This window comes from Leptosomus discolor, chromosome 3 (genome assembly GCF_034619465.1).
Source record: "Leptosomus discolor isolate bLepDis1 chromosome 3, bLepDis1.hap2, whole genome shotgun sequence".
In the NCBI taxonomy this organism is placed as follows: domain Eukaryota; kingdom Metazoa; phylum Chordata; class Aves; order Leptosomiformes; family Leptosomidae; genus Leptosomus; species Leptosomus discolor.
The window spans coordinates 70,691,123-70,710,913 of NC_141393.1; the positions used below are offsets into that span (position 1 = coordinate 70,691,123).

The 19,791-nt window shown below is 40.8% G+C and overlaps 1 protein-coding gene across 5 annotated transcripts in view; it reads left to right on the top strand.

The window, feature by feature from the left end:
- Positions 1–19,791, top strand: part of DNM3 (dynamin 3) — a 190,337-nt gene that overhangs the window by 844 nt on the left and 169,702 nt on the right. For all 5 annotated transcript variants that reach the window (XM_086462511.1, XM_086462510.1, XM_086462506.1 and 2 more), the window contains exon 2: positions 18,220–18,293. In XM_086462511.1, the coding sequence (XP_086318637.1) occupies positions 18,220–18,293 (74 nt within the window). The remainder of the gene's footprint in view (positions 1–18,219; positions 18,294–19,791) is intronic.

Sequence of the window (19,791 nt, forward strand, 5' to 3'; positions counted from 1 at the left end):
AGGGAGGTGGTGTTTTCGGAGCGTAGCTGCAAGCGTTAGTCTGCGTATAGGACCAAAAGTACTGCTGTGCGTCAGTGATTGGGGAACTTTGATGTGTAGAGATCTAAAGTAATGGTAATATTAAATGCTGTGTCTCTCCACAACCTGGCCATGTGTCAGACTGCGATAGCTCTTGGTATACAGTATAAAAATACTGTACGATTGTTATTTGTCTCCGCTTCAGATTTTACTCTTGCTGTGTTAAATGTCAGCTCTTCCTTTTTTTCTACCTGAAGACTGTAGCTGACTACTGATGTTGACAGTTCTGCCAGTCTCTCCAGTTTAGAAAGCACGAGTGAGATCCTCAGAAGTCACTATTGGTCATCAAATTACTACAGTTTTCTTTAAACAAGCTTTTAAAAAAGTATTTTTGTAACTTTTTGATCTGTGTGTCTGCAAAAGTGTGCAAAGCACCTGTGCTGAGGAGGAAAGGCATCTTCATCTTTCTTGTCAGTAAGGATATTCGGGTCCCTGTGGCAAAGCCTTGTCTGGGGTGGCACCCACCTGGGATCGGGGCCGAGTGTGGCGGGCTGCCTTTGCGTGGATCCCGCTGTGCTGATGGAAGATGTTCCCGCTGCCAGATGCTGGTTACTGCTCCCTGCTAGAGGGATCGGCTCCGTCTGATCCGCAGGTGGAGCTGTTCCGTCGGGTGCGGCGCACTCCAGCCCCTGCCGCCGGGGTGCGCCTGCCTGGAGCAAAAGGGGAAAGCGGGCAGCTTGTGCGAACCTGGCCCGTTGGGGCAAGAGGCTGGAACCAGCTGTGCAGGTGAGACGTGGACCTTTCTAGGAGGAATTACGAAGAAGAGCTAACGGCAATGACTCTTTTTTTCACCCATGTAGTTATTCACCATGCAGCCCGTGGACACTGCTGGAAAGTGTTTTCAGGGAAGAGCTTACAGACTTGCACCGGGGTGTCTGTCACACTGGATCTGGAATTTAGATTCTTTCAGCCCTGTCTCAAGAGGTCCAGATCATTGGTTTATGCAGTAACTGCTTGAGATGTAGTATCAGATGATCTGTAGTACCTCACTACCTGCAAGCTTGGAGCCGATTGCAAATGTGACATTAAAATACATTACTTCAAACCTATGCCAGGAGACTTAAGTGTCTGTGTTTTACTCCTGCCTTTCCTTCAGCCTGAGTGGAGTCAGCAGATGTGTACTTGCTAAGCTGTGAGAACTTGATTGTGAACCCTCAGAACCAGAGTAATAAATATCCAGGAGATCGGAAGAGCGTTTTGCTTGTTGGATCAGCAGGCAAAATGGTCTATGGCTGGTTTTAGTAAGCCATAGGACATTCCTGTTTTTAGAGGATAATGAAGCTGCTCTCTGCAGACAAGAAGTTTATTACATTTGCGTCTGTGTTAATATGGCTTATAGAGGTAGCACATCTCACCGTAGAGACGCGTTGCACTCAACTTTTTGTTAGTGGTACGTTGCACAACGTGATTAACTACAGGGCAAACGTTAACCGGCAGTAACACAGCTTTGAAATTCACATCAAAATAAAATAGTGCTATCGTTGCTCTGAAGTTTGAGCATTAATTCTCATGTTTTTTTGTTTGGATTTTTTGGTTTTGTTTTTTAGTGGGTTTTTCTTTTTGGTTGTTATGGTGATGATGTTGGTTTTTTAACCACATAAATCATTATCACTAGCAGATTTTGAACTCAACCTTCAGAGACACATCCAAGGTCTTTTTGGGAATAGCTGTAATTGGTAAGAGGAAGGCATGCTATCCTCCATGTGGAGGGCAATATCTTTCTACAAACTTGCTGTTGATAACCTGAGTATTTATTGGTGGAGCTCTAGTGAGGTTAGTAAGGTGGTCCTTCACTCTAGGATCAGATTATTCTCTGCTGCCTGGAACCTCTAGACCGTTGTGCCTGTTTCAGCCTTTCATGGGGTCTTTGCTTGTGTAATGATGACTTTTTTTTCTTCCTCTCGGGCAGAGGAAGCCTATTTTCTAGCTTGCAGGTGGTATCACAGTTGGAGGTTCTTTATGAAACATAACCACCTGGGAAACATGTTGGACTATACTGCTTTACCCACTGTCTAGAGTATGCATTGCCATGATTTTTCGGAAGAGTTGTGAAGATGTGGGTCTGGCATAGTTCTGTGGGCTGACAGATGGTTCTGGAAGTGGGATCCAGGTCCTGTTATTTCTGAAGCTGCTGAGTGACACGCACCCGTCACTGTCCCCAGGGTAACACCAAGCCTTGTTTAGGTTCACACAGCATCCTCCATGACTAGCAACAGTCAGTGAATATGTTGGGACTAGATTGCATGTTTGATCTGCACTGGCGCTGGTGTTGCACGAGGATGAATTCTGCATGTTTGCCTGCTCTGGGAATTGTGCAACACCCAGAACTTCTTATTAACTTGGAACAAGGCTGGAGTGGGGCAGTGCCAAATGTCCTGGTGTAACCATTATTGTTTCTATTTGCATTAGCATCCGCTAAGGTATTTGGGGAGTTTGCTCTTTGCTTATTGCTCCTCTGTGAGACTGCTGCTTTTGGTAGTCACGGACTGTGTTTCAAGGGTTTCCTCTCAGGATTCTGGTTATATTTAGATGGAAACAGAGATTCCAGAGAGCACCTGAGGACAACAGTCATTTCCATTTATGGGTTAGACCTTCATGTGTTCATAACTAGAGCTCATGGCACTGCTTTAAGGAAATGGTGTTGTCTGCAGAGCAAATATTCTTCTTACCCGCATCTCTTTTTAACAGAAGAAAATGTGCCCTTAGAATACCGAGCTAGTGTTTGAAGCAAAGGATCTAATGTGATCTTCTGGTAGAAGTTTGTGGGAGAGAGATTCAAAAGTGCAAAGGGGAGTCAAACGTCTGATACCAACAGATTGCCAGTGGGAGACAGGCACTTGGCCTGCTCTCACTCCTTTGCTACAGATGAGTACAGGGCCATGACCTTGTATGTTGTTTGTGCTTTTTAAACATCTTGCTTTTGATGATAATAGGGTAACTTAAAACTAATAACAGGAAGCAATCCCTGAAAACTGTATTTGGAGAGAAAGCATTTTCTATTTCATATATCCAAATGAGCTTTTAGGGTAACTAAAGGCATAGATGGCAAGCTACCTAGTCAGGGCCTCTTTCTCCAGGTTTGAATTGGAACCTTATTTTATTCTTACAAATACCAAGAAACTAATAATTAGATTTCAAAGCTGAAAGCTCTTTACTTCCTTCCCTGCTTAATATAGTATAAACTGGATGTGACCAAATAACTGTTTTCTAAGAGATGTGAACTGTGTGAGCCTGTCAGTCATAATCAAACAAGCACTTTCGTTTTAAGAGCCTGAGGTCTGTTTTTGTAATACAGCTTTACAGCTTTTTGATCTGAGAAGCTTTTGATAATCTTACGGCTACTGCATGTTGTATAGCTATTTATTATGACATATGTACTAATTTTTTTTTTTTTTTCAAATTGTAATTCCTGGTGCGCTCAGCTCATTTTTATATTTTTTTTTTTGCTTGAGATGGCGGTTGTGAAAAGACCGTGTTGAGTCATTAGGGGAGGAGAAAGGACTTTAAATCTGGCTATTGAAGCAGAGAATTTCTCCAAAGAAAGTAGACTCATACTTAGATTGTGTGCTTCCTGGGGGAGATATAGTTAAAATTGGTGCAGATATTTTATTCTTTTAGTTACTAGTCATTGACAGAAAAACTTTTTTACAGAGAATTCTCCTCTTTTGTGAAACAGGCATGAAAAAACTAAGCAGTTGGAGATCAAAACTGAAATGTGGTGTTGTATATTCTTTTTTTAATCTTAAGGATCTTCTGGAAATGAGAATCAGCCACTCCTTTTCCTGACTAATTAAGCTATTGTACATCTGTTTTGAGTGTATTAGTCTAGTTATCAAAATACTCTGGTGCACTGGAAGCAAGAATTGTTTCTGGGTATTCCATTAAATAAAAACAGCAGCAAATGAGACAGTGGCTCATTTAGGTTTCTTCCCCAAATACATTTTTACATTTAGAGGTTGCAGAACAGACTGGGCCATTTAGGTGGGTACATCCCACCGATGTTTTGTCCTTAATGTAACTCTGTTGTGGATTTTAAGTTCATTTTTATGTCACGTCTTGAGAACTGATATATGTAAATAAAGCAAATGTGTAGTTAAAAGCAGACATGCAAACAAATATGCTGATTTTTTTTTTTCTTTCCCCACATGTAAGGTAAAAATTTTCCTCTAAAACTACTTTGAGGATCTGTGTCTCTTATTTCTGGCATTTAAGTTTTGCCAATGAAAAGATTTCTTTTGTTTTAAGAGAAGCTGTACTCTGTAATGAGGCGTAGTATAGGGAGCCCTGACCTATATTCTGGCATTTAAGTTCTGTTACCAAGCAGTTTACAGAGATGCTAAATCAATAAGTAACACTTAACAGTTTTGCAAAGTGTACCTGTGAGAATACATATACATGTGGCCTTAATATAACTTGGCATACTATGTGCGATTAGGGTATTGTAGTGGTTTAGTGAATGCAAGCTTAGTATTTGAAGTCTGAGACCCAGACTTCAGAAAAACCTCAAAACCCTGCAAAAAGCAACCCTCAAAAAACCCCAGTCTGATCATGAGTGCCTTCTGAGAAATCAGTGCTACAGATTCAGTGGCAGTTGTTACTGGAAGTTCAATCCATCGAGGTACTGAAGGTGACTGTGCACCTCTGATCATTTTGAAAGGTCAATAGTCATCTAGTGAGAGGTTTGTGGGGTTTTTTGTTTTTTGTTTTTTTTTCAGACCATAGGCATCCACTTAACTTTATCTAAACTTTCCTGATTCTTAATACAGAGACACTTCTGAAAATTCAACAGATTGTCTGGCTCTCTAGGCTATTGTATAACGTTGTAAATCCCGATTCTCACTACCTTCAGGAAGGAGCCCACACAGGATTTTGTAGTGTTGAAATCAACAGACAAGAAGCACTTTTGTTGTCTTGCTGTTTCTTGATCAGCATTGCTCCAGCTAATGTGTCAAACTTACATTCTTTTCCTTTGTAGATTAAATAGAAAACAAGGCTTTCCAGTTTGGATAAACAGATGTTAACAATACGTTGCTTTAGACATTCACCTGTAAACATAGGGAGTGCTGCTGATATGGATTGCAGCAGAGAAGTATGGACACTGTTCTCTTCTCTGCCACTGATTTACTGGATGACCTCGAGCTGGTTTTTAAACATTACCCACATCTGTATCCACATATATACGCCTCAAGTCTTTACTCTGTCTTAACTGTATGGAGGATTTAGATTTTTATTCCTTTATTTTTAAATTGCTTCTATTTCTAAGGAAGGGAGGTTGGCATAGAATCTTAAAATCAATGTGAGATAACTGTGATTGTAGTCTAGAACTTGCTGTTATGCATTTCTCTGCTTTGTGTGATAGCTGCTTTAGATATGTGTGGCACCAGAAGCGAGTACTGGATTCTTCTTTGAACAGCTGAGATGCTGCAGTGATTCTTCTTCCCAGAAGGGGATCCTTGCTGCTGTTTAGTTTTTGCCTCTAACAGCTTGGTTATTGAGAAAGACTGTGTTTGTGGCTTGCTATCCATCGTTGATCAGTGAGCAAATTGATGATAATCTTTTAAGTATTCATGGATTTCTTAAATAACGTCTGCCTAGATTGCAAGCACAGCGGGGCAGAAGCCAGTTTTGCCTTTTCTGTGTGTTGTTTTTTTTTGTTTTTTTTTTTGTTTTTTTTTTTTAAATGGTGCATTTCAAAATAAGGCCTTTGAGTAAATAGAAGCCTGTCAGCTCCCTGTGTTTGCCGTGCTCGTGTGTAACGGGTTACTGGGAATCCCTTTAATGCTGTGTGTCTGCAGTGTAAAGCCTGTAGTGTAAATATGCTGAGAACAGGAAATGAGCATTATTTAACTGTGACCTTGCATCTTTTTCTTCAGCAAGTTGCATTGAGATGAACAAGGCAGCATTATTGAACTAGAGAGGAGCAAAATCCCATTTAACTGCATGCTGGGCTTTGATGTACTGCCAAGTACTGTTGTCTGTGATAGCCTCTGGGATGCAAAGACGACTGTAGCTGTAGATAAGAGAGGTTTTCAACCAAAGTGTCTAGCGATAATGTCAGCTTTTATAATTTGTATGTGGAAGTTAGGCTTTTAATTCAATACCTAGCATCGTATTTCTGCATCCTAGTTCCTGTGAAAAATCACCAGGATTTCATTCTTCAGATATGCAGGAGATTTACTATTTGCTGTAATACAGCTAGGTTTCCACCCTCATAGATGATATAATCAAAGCTAGATTAACCTTAAGCACTCTGTACTTGGTTTACTATGTACAGTGCAGATGCCTAAAAACGTACATGTGTATTCAGCGGTGCTTAGCTATTGAGGGCGCTCTAAAATGGTCTGTGTGTAACTCACCTGCAAAGAATAGGCAGAGCTCTGTGTGGCAAAGGATGAGAATGACTGTAAGACGTCTCTAGCCTCTGCTGCACGACAGTGGATGAAATGGGCTACGTTCCAGATCTATTCAGCAGCCAAGCTGGAAGCTGCTGAAGAAATTTTAGCATAATCCATCAGAGGCAGTGTTGTGTCCTTGTGCGCTCACCTGGCAGTTTGTTCAGGTACTAAACAAATGCTGACAGAAGATCCCAAATGTCCGTCAGATCTGGGAAACAGGCTGGAAAGCCTCAGGAGTCTGGGCTGAGACCTCCAGCATTATGACTTTGTTAGTGTTCTAGGAAGTAGCGACATAAACCACTGTTTTTATCATACTTTTAGTATGAAGTTTTCTCAAGGTAATAATTCAGTTTCTGGTGAGCAGAGAGATTGGAGGTGATGGATGATATTAAATTTCAATATTTAGCTAAACAGACTTTACATTGTCATGGACAATATTTTCATTTGCAGATACTACAGGCTCAAAGCAGGATAAATGGATAAGTAAAAAAAAAAGGATAAAATGGCTATAAAAGAGAAGTTGAGACACTTGGATCACTTGTTTTGGAAACATCCCCCTTTCCCCCTTCCTTCTCTAGTTGTCTTTCTGTCTATAAATTCAGGTTATCTTTATACAGCAGTTCCCATTGTGTATACATTCTGGAGGGAACAGAAGAATTGAATCCAGTTACGTTCCAGCTCTGCAAAATAATCTGAAATGGCTTGTGTTGTACCAAGAAGGGTTTGACAAAACATCCGGTTTGACACCTTGTCCACCATGAAAGAGGAATGTATTTTCCCAGTGCTTCTGAAGAGGCAAAGCTTGTTTGGAATTGACTAGGACATGGCCCAGCTGATTGTATGTTCTACCACTGTTTAAAAAGTGTGTATTGATGGATATGAGTTCAGGACAGTGTGATTTGGGAGGAAGGGCGGGAGCTTATTTTCTGGGGGGTTTTGATGACAACACTGACATTTGCAGTATATAAAAGTTTTGTCATGACAGAATATCCAGATGTGAATTATTTGCTAAATGCAAGTAATTATATAGCAGTTAGCTTCATGTAGCTGATATGCTTGCAGTGTTAGGGACATGTTATTTTCTTTCTGATCTTGCAATTAGGATTTTTTTTCTGATTATATTATAGAGGAAAACTTTTTACTCAAATCTTTTCTAAAGAAACATTGTTAATAGTATTTGGCAGCTGTAAGTGATAAACCGCCCCCCCCCCCCTTCTATTTAGAGCACTGACAACAATTTAAAGTGAGTAAAGAGTTTTTGTTGTTAATTTCTTGTGTTGAGATACAAAATCTTGCTGCATTAGTATTCATCCTGAGAATGGATGGGCTTTTATCCACCAACATCCTATGCAAATTAGTCCTTTCCTAAGAGCAAACGTATCTGATTAGGGAGAATACAGTTGTCCTGCAAAGTCTGCTTTATTCTTTTCGACACAAAAATTCTGGGAATTGAGGGGGGTGTTTTTTGTGTTTTGTGGTTTCTTCCCCTCCCACCCCCCTGCTTGTAACTGATGGAGAGCACCGTCGGGCAGGAAATACCAGAAGCTTTTGTAAAATCTTACAAGAGAAAGAGGAAAAAGGGCATTTTCACAAATGGAATTAGGATGATGCAGCAAAGTTTTGGATGCTTGCCAGGGAGGACAGATGCATCGTGCATACAGTGGCTTGCCGACGAGACTGCACATTGGCAGCTTCCCGATCTGTTAATACAGCAAGCCTACAGCCTGAGCATAATCACTGCAAACAGAGCACTGTTCATCTTACCACTTTTGTGGTTTTGCCTGGCAGGTTTTCATAGCTGTGTATGGCAAGTTTTCAGTCCTATATATAAACATTATTGAGACCTTAAAGCTTTCTATCATGTAAAAGATATATTTTTTTTTTTTTTAATACAAGGAAGTGTGTTTTCTTTCCTTGCTTCAGGGAACAGGCTTGCCTTTTTCTGTGCAGAAATGCAATGTGGGGTACTCTCTCTGCTGTCAAAATACGACATTAGATTTTGGGTACTAATAATGGTCTGTGCCTTCTTAGACTTCTGTTCAAATGTCCCCTACTTTGGAGAACCTATTGACTCCAGTCATGTTTAACGGAAGGCTTCACCGCTGGGGTTTTTGGCACTGATTTTCTCATATCCCTGTAACTTTTCCCTTAATGGGGGACACGTAATAATTTCTGTTAGCTTGTTGAGCAGAAATGCTGCTGCTATTTCAAGAAAACATCTTCCAGATACAAGAGAAGTATGACAGCGTTTTTTGAGCCTGTTCTGTCTCCAGTCTTCTGCATGAAGAGGAAATTTCAAGTTTTGCTTTTTCACTTTAGCGGTACCTAAGCATTGTCACTGTGCTGAGTTGTTATGGAGGTGCCCAGCTAGTGTGACTGAAATCCCTTGCCATCTTATTTGAAGTTCTTCAAGGGCTTTTCCAAAACTTTTTAAAAAAATAACGTAAATGCTCACCGTATTCCCATGGCCTGTTTGGGTGGATTTTTTTTGTACCATTCCCCTCTGGATTTTTGTATAGTTGGTCTAAACCCTATAAAGGAGTGGGGGAAGGGAGACCCAAAGAGACATTTTAGTCTGCTAGGTTGTAATGCTGTGTAAGAGTTTCAAGATCTTTATTTTGATTTTTTTTTTTTTAATTATTCTTGTTTTAACTTGTGTACTTATGGTGTCCATCACTTTCAGGTGACTAGGGGGGTCCCTGCTTTGTCTGTTCAGTTCCAGTGTTCAGCAATGGTGATGAAGGACACGGCTGTGTGGAAAATGCCTTCTCCAAGATGCCAAGTTTATCCACCCTGCTTGAGAGGAAGAGACAGTTATCAGCCCTAGGATGTCTGGATACTCAGTTTCTCACCCATCAAGACATGCCCAAACTACATGGGCTGCAGTTTGTAGTTACTACTCCTGTTTTTGATTCAGCGGGTTAATTAAAATAATCTCTCAGTTGAAGGAAGATTTACTTAGAAAGAATGGTTACTGCAAACTGAGAGCAAACTTAATTAGAGAACTTGAACTAAGCACTAAAGTGTCACGATAAGGATGCCAGCATTTATGCTGCGTGGTTTACAAAAAAAGCCCTGGAAAGACTGGTATTGAGCTTTAGGAGCTAATGTATCCAAGATCACTTAAAACCCATGGCATCTTAGTGCATTTAGCTTGCCTAGTAGGCCTAATTAAGATAGGTACCATTGGTCTTCAGTAAAGATGATAATTATTTTTCACATCTTCATGTAAGCCCCATTATGTTAGTCTGAGATTTTGCAGCCATTGAACAAAGCTGTGGGAGATGTTCTTGATTGACAGACATTGTGCCAAAACAAAAAGCATTTACTCTTCTGTCACTAATGAAAGGAGGTGAGGGATCCAGTGGTGACTGATAATAAGAATTGGCCTCTGTACTTTGAGCTAGTGAGGAAAAGCATATATAGCCAAATATCAGTGTGGTGTAGAAAGTGATGTATAGTACTGTATCACTGAAAAAAAAAAAAAGGTACTACAACAGAGGTAGTGCCTTAAAGCTTTTGTGACTTCTTGAAAATGTGTCCTGGGGTTATCTTTGTATTGTCATTTGGAGGGTAGAGAAACTGTGCTTCCAAACCCACTAAGGAAGAATAAATACAGTGAAGGCTAGTGTCAGTGATGACAAACCTCCTCTGAGAAAGTGCTTCACTCGACATTACGAATTCAGTACCTAAGAAAGCCTCTGCTTAAATGCAAAGTACACTTCCCATCACTGGGACATGCCTTGCTTTGCAATGAACAAAAGTGCATGAAGGATCTACTGCTGGATCCTCTGTGGTGTTGGTGAGCACAGGAGCAAGAGCAGGTGAGAGAGAAAGAACGTGTCTGCCAAAACAGGTCTTCAGATGTATACTTTTAGCATTAAAAGTTTTAGTTATAAATTAACTGGTTTTGGTTTATGAGTTTTAGAAAGTGAACCTGAGAAAAGAAGTTAGAAATTATTACTGTCTCTCTTCTGTAGGCTTACACTGGACCATGCTTTTCCCTGTTTCGTTCTTTTGTAGCAGTTTGCTTTGAGGCTAAATATTATAAATGTAAGGAAAATGAAAGCCTTTTATAGTACTTCTGTACAGTGTACATTTGCCACAGAACGGGGAGATGCTTGGCTGTATAGCTGTGTGTAGGTGTTTGCTGTGAAACAGCATGTTCTTTTGCACAAGATACAGCCATTCAGCAGCTGGTACGAGCTACAGGTGCTCCCAGTGTGCCAAGCTGGAGTTGTATAAACCAATAAACTCTGTGTCGGAAAAAAGCCCAGGAAAACTGTTGACTTTCAGCATAATTGCTTCCTATTGCAATTGAAGCTGTGTTGCAGTCCTTGGCAAATCTTGGGAATAAAGGCCTGTGTGGAATGTTACCACAGCAGTGTTGTTCGTATGAGCAACCCACTGAATATGGCCTTTTCGCATTTGGGGAAAGGTTAGTGTTAAAACTTTTATTAAGTAACATTACCGATGTTGTTTGGCAACATGAAATAGATTTAGATGGGTTATTTGTGCTCTTCTGTAACAGAATTGTGGCTCTTGTCTTGACCTTGTCTTGTTTCTACCCTTCGTGAAAAATATGGAGGCTTTTTCTTTGTAGTGACTTCTGATTTTTTTGACAATTCATCACTATCAGTTTTACTTGTTTCTAACTCTTTAATTAATGCAGTTACTGTGTAATCATTGACATTTCCCTCTGTTATTTGATTTCCTGGATTCCCTCTATGTATATTTTATATGAATTAATTATATTGATATTAATGTATGTTAATTACCATTTATCCTGTATAATACGGACCATGTAACTAATCAAAGTGCAGAACATTTCTCAGTACTGAACTGGCAAAATAAAGCAGATTTAAGTTACTCTTTTGAAACCATAATTAAGTTTTAAATGGTAATGCATAATCGTTCTTCACACAAACTGGGAATTCTTCTGGTTTTCACCTTCCCCTTCTCCTTCCCCTTATAAATACTGCTAGAGAGCTCCTAAATGAAAACTCTTCTCCTACCTGGAAATCCCCTTGGAACAATGTTTATATTTGGTTTGTTTGATATGTGTTCTTTGTAAGCTGTAGTCCTGCATTATAATGGGACAATTTAAGGGCACAGGAGCAGGCTGTCCCTGTGTACCGGAAGAGAACTGGCAGGGAAGATGACCAGCCTGGTTGAACAGAGAGCTTTTGCTTGAACTCAGGGAAAAAAAAGGAGTGTTTACCACTCTTGGAAGAAAGGGCAGGTAACTCAAGAATAGTATAGGGATCTTGTTAGGTCATGCAGAGGGAAAACTAGAGAGACAAAAGCCCAGCTAGAACTTGAGCTGGCCACTGTTGTGAGAGACAACAAAAAATGTTTCTACAAATACATTAACAACAAAAAGAGAACTGAGGAGAGTCCCTATCCCCTATTGAATGTGGAGGGGAACATTGTCACCAAGGATGAGAAAAAGGCTGAGGTACTTAATACCTTCTTTGTCTCAGCCTTTGGTAGTCAGACAAGTAATTCGCAAGGAAATCAGCCCCCTGAGCTGGAAGACAGGGACAGAGAGCAGAATAAACCCCCCATAATCCATGAGGAAGCAGTTAATGACCTGCTATGGCACACGGATGTTCACAAGTCTATGGGGCCAGATGGGATCCACCCCAGAGTACTGAGGGAGCTGGCCAAACCACTCTTCATCATTTATCAGAAGTTCTGTTCAACAGGGGAGGTCCCAGATGCCTGGAGGCTTGCCAATATGACACCCATCAACAGGAAGGGCCAGAAGGAGGATCTGGGGAACTACAGGCCCATCAGCCTGACCTCAGTGCCAGGGAAGGTTGTGGAGTGGTTCATCTTGAGTGTGCTCCCACTGCATGTGCAGGACATCCAGGGACTCGGGCCCAGCCAGCGTGGGTTCATGAAAGGCAGGTCCTGCTTAACCAATCTGATTTACTTCTATGACCAGGTGACCCACCTAGTCGATGAGGGAAAGGCTGTGGCTGTCATCTACCTGGACTTCGGTAAAGCCTTTGACACCGTCTCCCACAGCATTCTCCTAAAGAAGCTGGTGGCTCATGGCCTAGAGAGGTGCACTCTAAGCCGGGTTAAAAACTGGCTGGATGGCCGAGCACAGAGAGTTCTGGTGAATGGAGTTAAATCCAGCTGGCGGCTGGTCACAAGCGGTGCTCCCCAGGGCTCAGTATTGGGGCCAGTCTAGTTTAACATCTTTATTGATTCAAGTGCTCCCTCAGTAAGTTTGCAGATGACACCAAGTTGGGTGGGAGAGTTGATCTGCTCAAGGGTAGGAAGGTTCTGCAGAGGGATCTGGACAGTCTGGATCAAGGGGCCAAGGCCAATGCTATGAGGTTCAACAAGGCCAAGTGCCGGGTCCTGCACTTGGGTCACCACAACCCCATGCAGCGCTACAGGCTTGGGGATGAGTGGCTGGAAAGGTGCCCGGCGGAAAAGGACCTGGGGGTGCTGGTCGACAGCCGGCTGAACATGAGCTGGCAGTGTGCCCAGGTGGCCAAGAAGGCCAACAGCATCCTGGCCTGTATCAGAAATGGTGCGGCCAGCAGGAGCAGGATTGTGCCCCTGTACTCAGCACTGGTGAGGCCGCACCTCGAATGCTGTGTGCAGTTTTGGACCCCTCGCTACAAGAAGGACATTGAGGTGCTGGAGCGTGTCCAGAGAAGGGCCACAAAGCTGGTGAAGGGTCTGGAGAACAGGTCTGATGAGGAGTGTTTGAGGGACCTGGGGCTGTTTAGTCTGGAGAAGAGGTGGCTCAGGTGAGACCTTATCGCTCTCTACAACTATGTGAGAGGAGGTTGTAGTGAGGTGGGTGCTGGTCTCTTCTCTCAAGTAACAAGTGGTAGGACAAGAGGAAATGGGCTCAAGTTGTTCCAGGGGAGGTTTAGATTCGACATGAAGAAAAATTTCTGTACTGAAAGAGTGGTCAAACATTGGAACAGGCTGCCCAGGGAAGTGATGGAGTCACCGTCCCTGGAGGTGTTCATAAAATGTGTAGATGTAGCACTCTGGGACATGGTTTAGTGGACATGGTGGTATTAGGTCAACGGTTGGACTTGATCTTGGAGGTCGATTCCAACCTTATGATTCTATGAATCTCACTGAAGGAGCCCCTGATCTGCTTTGCTTTTCTGCATTTCACTATGGTTTCTGCCCTTTTTGAAGTTTGAAATGGTGTTCCCATCTCTTCCATGGGACTCTTCACTTTAATGATTTGTCTAATTACTTTTTCAACTTATTTGCTTTCTGAGTGTCAGTTACAGAGGGTGATATGAAAAAGGAAAGACACCACAGAGACATGAACTTTTATTTTTTTTTTCCCTTACGGTAAGGTTGTCTGCTGTAGCAAAGATCAGACCTCTGGGTGTCTTGTTATTCTAAACTCCTAAGGTGTTGGTATGACCATTGATTAACTTCTTTCAGCATTCTGTGACATCAGTTTTTTGGACCTGGGTTTTAGCAAGTCAAATTCAAACTAGTATCTGTTACCTTTACAGGTTAAACAAACGTTTTAGTAGATATACTTGTGCAGATCTCTGATACTGGAAATGGGCTGTATTAGAGAGTGAAGACAGTATAGTTTATATTGTGCAGTAAGACATGAGTAATTTTGTAGTTTTTAGGGTAAAAATTATTTGGCCCTGAAAATATTTTGCTCTTGAAAACATTTAATGGTATTCTGACAGATAAATGCATTCTAAGGTTGAAGAGTTATTGAAGTGATGTACTAGAAGACCTGGCTTCTTGCATCTTATTTGCATTTGATATATTCAGTACTGGCTAGGCAGCACTGGACAGGCTTTGCTGCTGGTCTCCAAACTGTCATGTCACGGCAGCACTGCTGCCGAGCTAGTATAGCTGTTGTCAGCAGAGTTCCTTTCGCTGAAAATCCTCTGAGAATAAAGACGTAACAGTAGTTTGATTCTTAATGTAGGATGCATGTCTTTTAAAGGAGCGTATATTTCATTCCCAGCTTTATTCTTGCACAGCATGTTTCATTCTTGTTTCCCACACCTCGTTATTGTTTTAAGTGGTCTTGCAGTTGTGCACACAGGTACTCAGAGGCTCACTCCCACCACTGCAGAGGACAGCCTTTTCTCTCCGTTGACGGTGTCTTTGTGCACAAATTCTCAGGCATGTCCTTTTTTTTTCCTAAATAAATTTCTTTGCAGCTGCTTCAACACAAATGTGATTTTTCTCCCAACTCTCACTAAACATATCTGCACATACTAACCAAAAGGTTTGGAAAAGCAACTGTCTCAAACCTGTGCTTTAAAGAATATTAAGTGTGCCACCAGGACATTGAGGGGCATCATCCTTTGGCTCAGAAGGAACCTTTCTGACTTGGCTGTGTTCAGTCCTATTGTATTTATTGCTGCTGAAGCTTTTGAAGCTTTTTTTTTTTTTTTCTTCTTTAAGAAACATTTTATTTAGGTAGATGTTTTAGGGAGAAATGAGGGTGTGGGACCATTCCTAATACATTGTTTGTTGTTTTTTTTCAGCACCACAAACAAACACTATGCAGAAAGCTTTCCAAATCAAGGGGAGGGGGAGAAGACCTGCATCCTGTTTTGGGGATGTCTGTAGGCATTTCTGCAGAAGCAGTTGTACAGTATTTAATCTGAATCCCTTGCTGCTTGAATTGTAATGCGGCACTATGCTGCTTTTCTTAGAAAAGTGCAAGTTATGTCTCAGCTTTGACTTTCACTTGTGTTTAAAGAACTGCCTTTTTCTAGAAGAGTATGTATTTGTAACATCTGATTTGGGCTGCACAGAGAAAGTACACAGATGCTGTTGCCTTGTGGCTGAAGCTGAAATTTCAAATGTTTAAAAACCCAAAAAACCCCAAAAAACCCAAACCCTGTCCCTATGAGGGCAGATTTATTAATTGAGGTTGATGTTTCTTTTGTAGAGGTAAAATACACATTCAGCAGTTAATGGGGCAGGGCAGTTTTCACCTGAACTCTCCCCCATGAACCCCTTTTTATCTTCATTCTTTGTGATTTTTTTCCTCTTCAAACTGTACATCTGAAGCAGAAGCCTTATGTCCTGCTGCTGCACACTGTTCAGCTGGTTATGTGACCAGCACAGCTCGCCCTCTCACCAAGCAGGAACCTCTCTGCTGTTGCTTGCTTGAATAGATGCTGGGCTTTTTGACAGTGGTTCCACTTGTTAGAGAGGATTATCGAAGCTATCTATTTTAGACATGTTTGAAGGAAAATTGTCCTTGTACATTTCTTTCTAATTTTGCTGTTGAGGGAAGGTCAGTGTTGTATAACTAGGAGTTGCATTAATGCAGTGTTCTTTATCTCTGAATGTGCTTAGTCTGAAGCAGAAAATCACTAAGTCTTTTGAGTCTTTGACTCCCTGAAGAAGGATTTTACTGCCTCATGTGGTGCTATAGAGGACCCGAGTTTGTTTTGTGTGATCAGTTTGTCCTAAATGGCAATTCATTTTAGCTTCTTGATGGAAAAAGGATTTTTTTTTTTTTTTTTTTTTTTAAATCTGAAATGCCTAAAAATCAAAGTATGAAACTGTCGTCTCAATAGCATTTTCTACATCCTGGGCTACTGTCACTTCAGTGCATACAGCGAAATGAATATGTTTCTATTAAAATTTTTTCCTCTTCCCCATGAGAAAATAGCAGTAGATGGCACTTCACTGAGACACAGGTTTCTCTCCATTGGTAGGTATTGAAATTGTGACAGACCTTTTGAAGGCCTTTAGCATCTTTCTAAGCTGGTTCTTGTATCTTGTTACTGTTTCAAGTGTTGTAAACATTGCAGCAGATAAAAATCAGTATGCGTGATGTCTTTGCATTATCTCTTGTTTTAGAGATTACTTGAATTCCTAATTAATTGTTCTTTTGCCTGCAGATCTGTATTTGAGTATAGAAGTTAATGAGCTAGCTTGTGTTTGCACAGCCTCTCCTTTTATGGTGTGCTTTAGTTTGCAGAGTAATCGCACTTTAAGCACACATTAACAAGTACTGAGAAAGTGAGACTTCTATTTTATCTAGAAATTAACATTGTTTCATTCAAAATGCTGGGGAGTTCTGAAGTGATGTGGGGCACAGCTGGCAGCCAGTCTTGTTCCTCAGAGCCACAGAACTACTTGCCTATGTGATTTTAAATTTTTTTTTATTTCTAGATGTTAGGTTGGGAAGGAAATCTTCAGAGCATGTATCGTGGGTAGAGTTGCCATATTTCTCTTCTGCAGGCTGCCAAAACTTTGTTACCTTGTTGGTGCTTGTGGAAAGCGGTTCACTGATGTTGCATTCCTGAGCCTGTCTTGACCTGGGACGACTCAGACCAAATATCCTCTGATTTGCACAGATAATATCCTGCAGTTTGATTAAGTATTTGTGTTTTATTTTTCATAGATGTACCCTCTAGGCTTGTTTTAAACCTTGTAGGTTTGTGTGTTGCCTTAAAGGAACTGCTAAAATTAGGCATCCATTAAGTAGTGCAAGGTCAGTATGAAGATATGCAATGATTATAGGTAAGATGTCATTTCTTGAGCAGACCCATCTAAGCAGTTCTGTCTAAAGGGCTGTATGTTTCTTCTGTTGACACTTTTGTCCTTCTCCCTACCCCTTCCAAACACGCTGCACATTCTTGCCTCACCTTTTGTACTGGCACTAGCACATGTGACAACATGGTCACCCAGATCAGCTCTGTGATTTGACTGAAAATTCATGGCCTAACCATTTGCTGCATTGCTTTTCACCTGAGCTGGAGAGGTGAGTTAGCAGTGCTGCTAAGACAGGCAAGAAGGTGATTGAGCATCCCTGCTAAGGCAGGAAAAAGGGGGGGATTTTGATGAGCTTAAGCTGATTGTGAAACTGATTGTTTACCTCTGAATTTTATTTCTCAATGCTTATTTGAAGGGAGCACTCATCAAAGCCCCTTGCTGAACCTTACCTCAAGGTTTGTATGGGTTTAATAGGTATGGCAGCTGGGGAAAACCCTGGGGGAAAAGTATGTTATTTTGCTTTGAGTTTCTGATCATTGGTTTTGCAACTAACAGTTGGTTCAAAGTTTTTCTAGGGTTTCAGTTGCATAGGGAATCTTTGGAGCCATGGAAAGGATCATGGGGATGCATAATGATATGGCAGAGCTGCTGTCTTTGCTTCATTGCTTACTTTTTGGTCCAAGGACACTCCTTCCTGCTGTCCCAGGATACTTCTAGGGTTCAACTTTCACTTAAAAACGTTTGGGTGGATGTGTTGCTGAAAAAGTTATTTGGGGATTTGAACTAGTAGAAGTTAAGTGTGTGAAAGAGTAGATGCAGAGTGCTGGTAATTTGTCTTGGCCAGAGCTTTGGTGTGTTGTGTGAGAGTGTGTGTATTCGTATGCCCATATCCTCTTCAAATCAAGTATAGGGTGAGGACACATTTATTTAGAAAGCCTGATAAATGTGGGCAAGGCTTCAGGTACTTTCACTATGCAAAGTGATTTTGAAATGTGATGTATGATGGTCATGAAGAAAGAGAATTGATAATGCCTCAAAACAGTAATTTAGTTTTAATACATATTTGTCTAATGACCTACTGCTATCTCGAAGCAAAATTAACAGCCCTACTTTATACTAGTGTCTGATGTAAATCCGTCCCCACCAACTTTCCATTTTCATTGCAGCTGAAGGTATAGACGAGGTTCCAAATTAGTCCAATACTTTCTGTAACTGGACAGTGCTTGCTGGATAGTAACTATTTTTTCAATGTTTCTAGGGATTTTCTTCCACGAGGGTCTGGAATTGTAACAAGACGACCATTGGTCCTGCAACTCATCACTGCCAAAACAGGTAACCTGGTAACCTCTTTTTTTTTTTTTTTTTTTGGTTGTTGTTGTTGTTTTTTGTCTGTCTGTTTGTTTGTTTGTTTTGTTTGTTTGTTTTTGTTGTTGTTTGTTTTTTTGTTCAATGCCTGGACAGAGTGCTGATGTGCTTCAGCAGGAGGAAAAAAATTCCTGGGAAAACTTAAGCAGCTTGAAGAAAGGTGCAACTAGATTGTCTGGAACAAAGGCCCGCTGCTTCAAAACTGTATGCTCAGGACCAACGAATCTCATTGTCCTGTCTGGGAAAACAGTAGAATCTAAATCCTAGAGCATGTAGTAAATTTAATCCAAGATCAAACTTGAAGCAGTGGAGAATCATTATTACATACAAAGTGTTTTAGAAATTAGCTTTGATATATTAATTTCTTGATGAGCTTTAGAGTTGTATTATTTAACATGCCAAAACTGCTGTACTTCTACCTTTAACTCTTGCTCTAGTACACACAGATTGGGTTCCACACAGTTTGTTTTTGTGACCTGTCTTTTTTGGTTGGGCTCACTGCACTAAGTGGAGCAGAAGGTAGACTGGGGGAGAACAAGACTTCTGTGTATTTGTCTGGTCAAAAATAAAACTACAGTATGTGTGTACGACCGAGCTATGTGACGTCTTGAAATCTTTCATTAGAATTCACCGCTTTGTATAACTTCAAGGGGCACTTAATGTGCTGTTATGTGGCTTGGTTCTCTCGCATATATAAAAGCAGCTACGGTTTTCCATCATTCAAATTTTGTTGTTGTTGCTGTTGCTTCTAAACCAATGTAAGCAACAAAACCACTGATTTACTATTGAACTCTACTTAAAATAGTAAAAAGAAATAACATCCAAAAGAGCATTTAAAAATAAAAAGTCCTCTTTAAGTTATGGAACATCATGAAACTGGGAAAGAAACAAAATTGAAGCTGCCCATAGAACTTTATTCTATCCCTGTGTATGAGGTATAATTAAGTTCTTGTGTGCATTTTTTTCCTAAAAGGTCTTTTCATTGTTCAGCAGAAGGGTAGATTTCAGTCTGCCTAGCCCCTCCGCCCCCCTTTTTTTTTTTTTCTGAATTACTGCTTTTAAAGGATATTCATACGTTCAGTGCCTCTATGAAATTTTCCATAGTGTTCATACTGTGGAAGAGAAAGGAAAAACTGTGGAATCCAGTATTTCTGTATGCTCAGCTTAGAAACTTTAGGATTTTCAAGTGTGTGCAATGCTTATAGTGCTTTCTATATATTAAAAGAGAAGTTTGCTTTAGTTGGAGATATGAACACTTGCCATTTCTGCATATCTGGCTTTTGATCTCTGACAGAGCATGCAGAAATGTATGAGTAAGGCCTAGCTATGGAGAACCTTCATCTAATTGTCCCAGCACTATGAAAGAGCAGAAGAAAGAAGAGAGTTGAGCTCTGTGCTGGGATTCCTAACAAAATGACTAAACTGCAGGGACATATGAATTAGTAAGTAAACTCTTACACTCTAA